Source organism: Crocodylus siamensis, chromosome 4 (genome assembly GCF_052110815.1).
Source record: "Crocodylus siamensis isolate JL-2025a chromosome 4, ASM5211081v1, whole genome shotgun sequence".
Classification (NCBI taxonomy): domain Eukaryota; kingdom Metazoa; phylum Chordata; order Crocodylia; family Crocodylidae; genus Crocodylus; species Crocodylus siamensis.
Window position 1 is genome coordinate 210,025,422 of NC_143398.1, and position 10,155 is coordinate 210,035,576.

At 44.7% G+C, this 10,155-nt stretch overlaps 1 protein-coding gene across 4 annotated transcripts in view; it reads left to right on the forward strand.

Annotated features, from left to right (window-relative positions):
• The window catches only part of SLC38A11 (solute carrier family 38 member 11), a 51,788-nt gene extending 42,176 nt beyond the window's left edge, over positions 1-9,612 (forward strand). For 3 of the 4 annotated variants that reach the window (XM_090045595.1, XM_090045597.1, XM_090045598.1), the window contains 3 exons: positions 99-211; positions 524-655; positions 7,031-8,000. In XM_090045595.1, the coding sequence (XP_089901721.1) occupies positions 99-211; positions 524-655; positions 7,031-7,279 (494 nt within the window). In that variant the 3' untranslated portion in view covers positions 7,280-8,000. Of the gene's footprint in view, positions 1-98; positions 212-523; positions 656-7,030; positions 8,001-8,916 lie in introns of those variants that run through there. The other variant, XM_090045596.1, reaches the window with a different exon arrangement.
• Positions 9,613-10,155: the final 543 nt, after the last annotated feature.

Genomic DNA, 10,155 nt, shown 5'->3' on the forward strand with positions numbered 1-10,155 from the left:
ACTTCAGTCTCTCTATTTGCAAAACTCTTAATGTCACCTCATAATTAGTCACAGTTGTCAAAAATTTCAAAATAATTTTGTATTTTACTATTCTCCAGGGGACCTATTTGAAAACTACTGTAGAGGTGATGACCTTGCTACATTTGGAAGATTTTGTTATGGAGTCACTGTAATCCTGACTTTCCCAATTGAATGTTTTGTGACACGAGAGGTGAGCTTTTACCATACTTTCCATTATATTAATCTGTAAAGTAGATGGAGAGATCTGTTCTAATTGCAGTCACTGATTGGTCTTTAGTGAAGACCAGTGGTTACTGGCCTGGTGTATACTACATATAGCATTTATTTGGTTATTATTATCTTGTTTCTGTGATAGAACTGCAAGATGGTTAAGGCTGAAAGTCATTACATCCTCACCCTCTCTTTTCAGTTGAGTTATAGAGGCATAGCATAAAGAATTAAACACATTCTGCTCATTGAAATAAAATGAGAAAACAAAGTTAAAGTTCTGTTTCCATTTCAGGTTATCGCTAATGTGTTTTTCAAAGGGAATCTAACAACAGTTTTCCACATTGTTGTGACAGTAATCATTGTTGCTGTAGCCACAGGCGTCTCTTTAGTGTACGATTGTCTTGGAATAGTTCTAGAGCTGAATGTAAGTACACCTAGATGTTCTATTATTAAATAAGCCACCTTTTCATTGTTATGCAGTTCTGAAAATGTACAGGCCTCTTAAAATGAATGTAGCATTGTGTTTTGTATTGACTGTCAGAGAGAATTATTCACCACCTCCAAAAGATGGTAAGAAAGAAGACATGGCGTGAAGCTAAGGAAGAAGACTAGACATCTGGAGGACATTCAAAACACAGAAGAGTAAATGAGCAGCAGATGTAGCTATGACGTCCAATAGTCAAATGTGTTAGGGAAGAATTGAGAACAGTGGGACCCATTCAAATATTGATCCTTATTGCAGATATCCCATGTTGGATCACTACCTCCTCTATCCAGGACTGCTCCCAAAGTAGTTCTGCTCACTTTTGTTGAGCTCATGGCAGAAGGGTGGTTAGAGCCAATTCCTAACATAGATCACCACTGTTACTGTACTGGTATTTTCTGTATACGACACTCCCACCATGGTCTTCATTGGAGTTTGGTAGTCCAAAAATCCAAACCTAAACTTTTCAAAGAGAAAATGTGTACATTGTAAAGCAACCTCCCTAGTCTACTTTAAAGTCAAGGTGCATGGTGCTAAACAGAATTCAGTTTAAAAAACAGACATGGTTTTTCTCTCCTTTAAAACTTTTAGACTGAAAACTGGTTTTGCTGATGGGAACCACATTCTGACCAACAGACTCCCTTATTTTGATTATCATACAGCGTCATACAGAATACTTGTGTTCTTCATAAAGCAGGCTCTGTAGTTTAACAAAAAAGCCTTTTGAGGGTATGTTTGTACTGCTTCCTGTTTCAGAATGGGAGACCAAGGCACATGGCCTCTCCCTACCCACAAAACTTGGACATGAGGCAGTTGAGCTTCCCTTAGGGTGCTTCCTGCTGCTACAATTGAACTCTCTTCCCACTGTGCTTGAGTAGCAGTGAGGTGCTCCAAGATGACATCTTCCCTGCCTCATTTCCCAGTGGGTAGGGCAGGCTTCCCGGCCATGCTGTCACAACACCAGAAAAGCAAACATATTCCTAAATCAGGCAGTCACTTTTTGTGGTAATCCTCATAAACTCCCCTTAATCCTGTCAATTTAGCTTCAAATTCAGTTTGGGGAAATCTACAGCATGTCATGCATCAAATGTACAACAGCCCACACTACTGAAGCTGAGCACAATGACCTTTGGCAGATAGAAAGTACTACCTGTACCTGTGTGGCAGTCAGTTGCCCAGGGCTTTGACAAAGGTGGGGCTTTTCCTGTGTTGTACCCAGCCTCATTGCAGAGAGAAGTGGCAAAGGCAGCCAGATGCTACTGCCCACCCCTCTCAGACTTAAGTCGGGTCATTCCAGCCCCCTGCCAAAAGCATTACCAACTTTGCTCAAAAGCATTCAAAAAGGGGGCTCCTTATGTAACTGTCCTTAGTTGAAAATTTACACACCTGATCCAGCAATACAGTTACCATATTTCCAGGTCCAAAAAAGAAGACACCTTTGGGGGAGGAGGGGGTGCAAAAGGAATATGATGGGGGGTGGGGCAGTGACATGCCAGTGCCCTGCCCCTTCCCCTTATTTGCCCCTCACTGACAAGCCACACACCCCCAGCCCTGCTGCTGCCCCTCACTCCAGGCCCACTTATTCCAGCAATGCCAGTGCCCCTCACTCCCAAACAGCAGTACCCTGCCCCCCCACCCCTTGTTGGTGCCCCTCACTCCTGACTTGCAACCCCTGGCACTGCCAGTGCCCTGCACACCCCACAGTCATCCATCCCATTCCCCTTGCTCCTGATCTGCAGCCCCCTGTGCTCCCAGCCCAGCAGTGCCCTTCACTCCCAACCCACAGCCTCTGCCCCTCAGCCCTGCTGGTGCCCTACACTCCTGACCTACAGACCTCTGCCCCCACAGTCCTGCTGCATTGCATGCACCTGCGCTTGCTCTCTCTCTCTTCTGGCTTGCCAGAGCCTACACAGGAAGTGCGTGACTCCCAACAGCCAATCACCTTGCCCACTTCTAGCCCCAAGCAGCAAGCCCAAGAGAATAGAAAACCTGGAAATTTTGCTCTTATTTTAAAAACCCACCCAGATGCAGCACAGGGGTCCACTAAAGAGGACATGTCTGGGAAAACCCAGATGTATGGTAACCCTAACCAAACCTCACTGAAATTGTGAAGTAAAAGGAAGTGAGTTGATCTCTACACAAGTGCAAGCACTTTCCCAGGAGTAAAGCTTTAACGAGCAATCTTCAACAATGCATCTTTCTCATTCACAATGCAGTTTAACTTTCTCGAGTGGTAGAAAGAAGTTGTTACCAGCTTACTTAGCGCTCATGCTCATGCTAATGCTGTTGTACTGATCCTAACATCCAGATAAGCTATCCAATTAACCTCTCTGAAATAATTACCTTCATTGTTCCTTGTAATTAATCCCTTTTACATGTTAACATTAACATATCCCCCAAATACGGCTTCTTGGGCATCTGTTAGTAATGCGCTTTTCAACATTTCTTTCTGTTTTAAATTATAAATATATGACAGTCATACATGCATTATTCATCGACAACAGCTTTTCAGTATAAAGTCTCTCATTACCCAGAGTTACATCCTTGATATAGTGCTACAGATCTGAATCAATTATGTTACAGTAAGGAGCCGGCAATGTATGCCAACTCTATTATCTTCCTAAGATTAGTAAACATGCCTGATTTTTATTGTTAAATACTTTTCAACTTTAAAGGTTTTTAAATAATTACTCAGGACTTAATAGTCCATAAATACCATATTCTTGCCCCATTTGTCCCAACCATTTAAACAGTAATCAAGGCCTTATCAGGTGGTGAGCATTGTAAAGAAAAATTGATGAGCCAGGTATTTTAGTTGGAGGAGTCCTGTTCTGTATGTAAGAAATATACCTAAAACTCAGTCTCCTTGTACAGGAATCCAAATCTACCCTCACAGCAAATGCTGTACTACAATGAAGCGCCATCTCTTGGCTCTTACTCTTAGCATGGACCATACTCATTACTGATCCCTTCACTGCCTGTTTACTTTCTTTCTGCCTATTAGTTCCTTCTAATTATACACAGAAACATGCAGTTGAAGCCAAAAGTCCTGTTCCACCTACTATGTTACTGCATTTTCACAGAGAAAACCTCTAGGCCACATAGTTTAGCTTCTGTTTTGTCCTTTCACATGTCCTTTGGGTTCTTTGGTTTTAGCCATCATAAAACTGAATTGCACACTTATGTAGCCAGAACTAAAGATGGCTAGTATACATTTTAGTTTTTACCAAATCTGTAACAGTAACTATTAACACCTTTCAGCATAACAATATATGGGTCAATACAAACAAATAAGACAAAAAATATATAAAATGGATTATCACTCTATGGCTGTCTCCTAAATCAATAAACTAATTCATTAATGGATGTTGCCCATAAACTGTGCATCGAGATAGCAACTTCTCAACTCTTACTTAGGAATGCATTGCTCTCTGAGGGCAAGTGATAGTTGGCTGCAACTAATATTCAAGCTTGCACTGTTTTTAGCTTAGTTCATGTCTGCACATGCACTTGGAGTAGCTTCAGAAAGAGAGGGGGACCACTGCAACTTTTATGCTGTAACAAGTTGGGTGTGCATTAGCCTGTTGTCATACAATTATGGCAAAACCATTCCGATTTAGGCAGATCTGGGATTTTTAAAGAGGTGGAGGTGGGAGCAGCAGCTGGAGACTTTCTTAAAGTTTCCCTGAAATAAGTAAGAATCCCCATCTCCCAGCGTTAGGCAACCCGTCCATTCCTCTTTCTGTTCATCAGTACCTCCCCTCTCCTCCCATTCCCTTCCTTGCTATCTCTACTTATGTCTCTGAACACAGACACCTGCCCACCTCTGCTGCTGTCCCCACCTTTCAAGCTTAATCAAGGACAGCAGAAATGAGGCAGGGCAGTTCCCCCTGGCGGAATATTTGTGGTGGAAGCAGGCAGGAAGGGGGAACCTGCCCATCATTGCTGCTGCCACTGTCCCTACCTAAGCCTAGCTCCCCCCACAGCCCAGTTGAAGCAGTAGAGGAGCAGCTGTGGAGCCTTCCCGCACCGCTGGGCCATTCACAGACCATGGTAACGGCAGGTAGGGAAGTGGGAAGGAAGGGGACTGACTGCTGAGCACTGAAAGGAAGAGAGTGGGTGCTGAGAATAGGGAGAAGGGTAGATTCTTATCTGCCTGAGGGACATAAAAATAGATGCCAATCACTGCTCTCACAGTGGGTCAAAATGGGTGAAACTGTACCACTGCACCCCCTCTGAATTTGTCCCTGAATTTCTCACTGGTATTGCTATAGGCTTGTGCATACATAACAGTTGATATAACAGCTGTTGAGCACTCCAGAACACCAGTCCCCCCTCCACTTCTGTAGCCACTCCAAGGTCACTTGTACATGTGACAGGGGTTTAGTCCCCCAAATTGAAACAGTTGGGTTTTTAATTGCAGCAATTAAAAACCCACCATTGCAATGTAGGGGCTTCCATCACCGTTACAATGAGGGGCCTGATCATTTTGTCATGCCGTGCAGCACCTGAGCTCCAGGGAGGCCCAGTTCTTCCCTCTGCGGCTGCACCTAGCTGTGTGGGTGCTGCCTCAGCTCATAGGCAGCACCTCCTAGACGCAGCTCTTCCCCGAGCAGCACCTGGTGGGCTTCCAGCATTGAGTCTCAGGGAAGAGTTGGATCTGGAGGTCTGGGGCAGCGCCCGGACAGCCCCAGGGGGCATCACCACCAGAGGGGAAAAAAAATAACATGGCAAAGGGAGTGATCCCTGATCCTTCCGCCACCGCCCCCCACAATCTGCCACATCTCCTGCTGCCAGTGGGCACTGAGCTGTGAAGAGCCCCGACCTTTCCTTTCCTCCACAGTGGCGGTGCCCCCCCAGGGCCACCTAGGTGGGCAGCTAGTGGGTGGGTGTAGGCAGCACCCAGCCCAATCCAACTGTTTCCTGATCCCAAGCTAGGGCAGCACCCCACTACTAGCAGTCCGCCTGGGCAGCCCCAGGGGGCACCACTGCCCTGGAGGGAAGGACTGAGGTCCTCCACAGCTTAGGGACTGCTCGGCCCACCAGCAGTTTGCATCCTGGCTGTGGGAGATGCAGGCTCCATGGGGGGCAGGGAAAAAAAGGCGGGGGTCATGCCCCTCTCTGCTTCTGTCTCAGTCCGCTTCTGTGGCAGGGGGGCAAATTTTCAAAGGCTACAGTGTTACAAATAGCAGGATTGCAAACTAAACTAAATGCAGATGTGGCTTAGGTTGCAACGTAGCAAACTCATTTAAATCATAAAAATCCCCCACACCTGTACAGTGTGACACAATTAAGCCACAAAAACAGCTAATTTTTGTCACATGTATAAGCACCCCAAGAGTCCATTTGTTCAAACCCTGACTGTGGTCCAGAATAATGTCTTCCAGCATGCTGTGCTGTGCTGGACTGATTCCTAAACTGAATGAAGTGTGGCTAAAGCTATCAGGCATTTGGGGTGGGCTAATTAGAATTGTTGAGTGACAGTGCTAATGAGTCCACCTTTAGCCCTTTGCAGACATGGCTGTGTTGATTCCAGTTGAAGCAGTAGCCTGCCTGCAGTAGTGTATGCTGCTTGTGGACAGTACCCTGGATCATCAGTTTGTATGTTTAGACATGCCTTTAGGATAGGATTACATGCATCTTTATCCAGGATATGCTGTGCTTTTAGGCCAAGATGTAGTCTTCTAAAAGTTCTGGATTTGGACTTTCACAAAGTTGGAAGCATTGCTGAGTAGTATTAAGCTGAGAATTTGCTAAAACTACATTATGCACTGATGCATTAAGCTTCACCATGCATTAGCAAGCTTCAGTTTCTTCTTTTGAAAGGCAAAAGCAGTATTGCCTCTGATCATATCTTCGAAAACCCTGCCAGGCAATGCTCCTAAATATTCCTTAATGATAAATTATTTTAAAACTGTTTATATATGAACTTTGCTGTACTTTTGTAGCTGGTAAATTTCACGTAACTTTAGTTTGTCAGATAAAATTTCACCCTGCTTCAGCCACGTGAATATATTTACAACTATTTTCTTAATCCTGAGAGACTTCAAACAGTCTTTACAAATGCCTTTATGAGTTGCTAGTGTTTGGGTAAGTGAAATACAACATCTAACCACATGGAAGGAAACCCCCCTCATGGAAGGAAACCCCCCTCACTATAGTCTAATTTCAGTTAATAGGAATCACTTTGCACAGTTTCATTTACATATAGGAAAATTGCAATTGTTCTTTTTTTTTTTATGCACGAGTATATATGCATATGAGGAGACACAAGCATATATGCTTATGGATTTTGTTGTTGTTTCCTACTCCCAGGGGGTTCTCAGTGCTACTCCACTTATTTTCATCATCCCTACAGCGTGTTATCTGAAGCTGTCTGAAGAGCGTTGGAACCATTCAGATCGTCTCATATCCTGCCTGATTCTCACTGTTGGTGTATTAGTGATGACAGTTGGCTTCATTTTGACTATTTTGCATCCCCAAGAATGTAGCCACGGAAAAGAAATGTTCTACTGTTTCCCTAGCAACATCTCTCTTTACAATAGTAGTACACTTCCACCTTAGCCAGTATCCTAACCATGAGGATATGCTACATGTCTCCTGTGAGTCCAATGATAATTTAAATACGACAGGAACAGAGAGTTCTTGAATTTTCACATAAACAAAAATATTAAACTGTACAATGTATATGTACACATCTTGTTGAATGCTATATCCTTCTCCAGATAGAAATTCAGCTTTAATTTTTAAGGCTGAAATGCTTTAAGGTTCATTGCCTCAGACCAGTCTGTTCAGTTCAGTCTTGTTATACTGCATGACTGATTTGGAAACCAATTGCAAAGGACTACACTTTGCAAATTAGTAAGTCAGAAAACAAACACAAATAAGAAGCTTGGAGCAAACATCTCAGACTGAACTTTTCCCCCTCATTTAAGTGTAATTTAGTTTTAATTCTTTTATAAAGCCTTACAGAACATTTTACTAGCATCTAATAGTATATTGAAAGATTTGACCATACCATTTTGCTGTTATGTCTTTGCAAAGAATTTGAGGTAGCCCTGTGAATTCTGCCTATGAATTGTAGAATAAGCAGCTTAGAATAAAATAGCACCCCCCTCACCAATTGCCAGGTGAGGGGGAAGAGTCATGCACTGACACTCAAACATGGGATTTAGTGGTGCAGAGACCTTGACCTGGTTTCTTTATGATGGCAGTTTTACACAAAGAACTGTGAATGACAAGATTCCACTGTAAGAGTTGTATGCTTTAGGCTTTTTTTTTTTTTTATAAAAACATGAATAGAAATAGCACAAGTGTCCATATGTGTGTTTTTAATCATTTTTATTATTGTTATTATTTTGATTCAACAGAACATACTTTCAAAATCATTACCAAGCAAAACAGCAGGGTAGAAACTAAATTTACAGCACTCTAAATATAAAGAATTCTGTAGTGCTGTACATTTGTAGGTGAATTTGTTCTTTTTTTCCCTTGATACTAGAAAGTGACATGGTAGCCCTAGTAACACTGCTCAATATATGGGTAACAGCATAATCCATAACTTTCACTGAGACGATTTTTATCTATGTCTACTGAACTAAGGCTTTGCATGTAAATAATGTGAAAAAGTTAAGCCTTGTTTTTCACTGTACTGCTATGCTTATGAAAATACTTTGTTTTGCATCCATATTAAGACATTTGTTCACCTACTTGGAATCTGTTTATGTTATCTTAAGATCTTTATGATCTTTCAGCTAAGGATGTGTTGATAATGGGCATATGGTTGTGTGGGTGGGGCAGTGATATGCCCATGCCCTACCTCTGCCCCTCACTCCTAAACCCCTATCCCCTTGCCAGCCCCGCCTCACTTCCAACCCATAGCCTCCTGGCCCCTGGGCACTTCCAGTACCCCTCACTCCCAACTCGCCAACCTCTGCCCCTCCAACACTGCCAGTGCCCCTCACACCAACCCCACAGGCCCCAGCCCCTCAGCCCTGCTGGTGCCCCTTACTCCTGACCCACAGACCCCTGCCTCCCTCCACCCCTGACAATGCCCCTCACTCCTGACCCACAGCCTCCCTCCCCCCCGCTGCCTTGCTGCTGCCCTTCACTCCTAAGTTGCAGCCCCCTGTCCCCCAGCCCTGCTACCTAAGCAGCTCCTGCATTGTGCATGCACACACACACTCTCTCTCTTTACCTAGGAGTGGCTTGCCGGGGCCCCCATGAGGAGCACACGACCTTCAACAGCCAATTACCTTGTTCTCTGCTCTGATCTCCAAGCAGCCAGCCTGGGAAAGTAGAGAAAGAGCAAAAACCCAGACATTTGCTCTAATTTTAAAAACCCACCTGGACATGAGGACAGGGGTCCAAAAAAGACATGTCTGGGAAAACCCAGATGTATGGTAACCCTAGGCAAGAAGAATAGTCTAATTTTTCCAACTATTTCGTTGGTCTAATAAAAGATATCGCATCTACCCAAAGAACCTTGTCTGCCTGTGTCCTCAGACCAACACGGCTACAACCAACACCCCTTAGAAGAATGTGAAAATTTTCCCTCATGAGTCCATTTGGGATGCAAGTTAGTCCTTGGGTTTCACTGAAAATCCTGAAAGAGAAACCTCCTTACATGCCGTTTTGATCTAAGACTGCAATAAATTGTGTAAATCAATAAGGAACACATAAGGTCAGAGCTGTCTAATAGGCCTGTATGAATAGGGAAGTATTCGATTTGGATTTAGCTGATTCAGAGGACAGCGATTCGATTCGGTGATTTGAAATCACTGTCCCCATTCGATTTGGCCAAATCAGAATCAGAGATTCATCGCTAATTCGGCTATTTGGATTGGCCAGGGAAAGGCAGGCACACCCAGGCAGCAGCAGGCTCTTCCATGTCTCCTCTAGCTGTGCCTGCCTCTCCTGGGGAGGGAGGGGGGGAAACCTGCAGGAGAAGCCCCTGAAACTGCCCAGCCTGGCCCCAGCCTCCTAGCATTTCAAAAAAGCCCTGCACTCACCAGCAGCAGCAATCAGGGCCTCTGAGGGCTCATAGCAAAGGTCTCCCGTGCAGTGGGGATCACATCCCCCCACCTGGCACCTGCGTGGTAGCTGCCGTATGGCAACGCAGGTACAGTGCAATGCAGCTTGGCAGAGTATTGTGCATTGTCTGGGAGCTGGGGCCACTGTAGCTGAGCAGTTCTGGGGTCTGGCTGACTGCTGGAGGAACCCTAGCTCCCAGATAGCACCTTGCTGAGCCATGCTGCACCTGCATAATGGGACAGCTGCCACGCGCATGCCTGGTGTGGGGTAGTGAGCCCCACTGCCCAGCGCTGTGCAGGGGGGCTCTGCCACAAGCCCTCAGAGGCCCTGATCATTGCTGCCAAAGCCAGTGAGTGCGGGGCTTTTTTTTTTTTTTTAAGTGCTGGGAGGCTGGAGCCTGTCAGGAC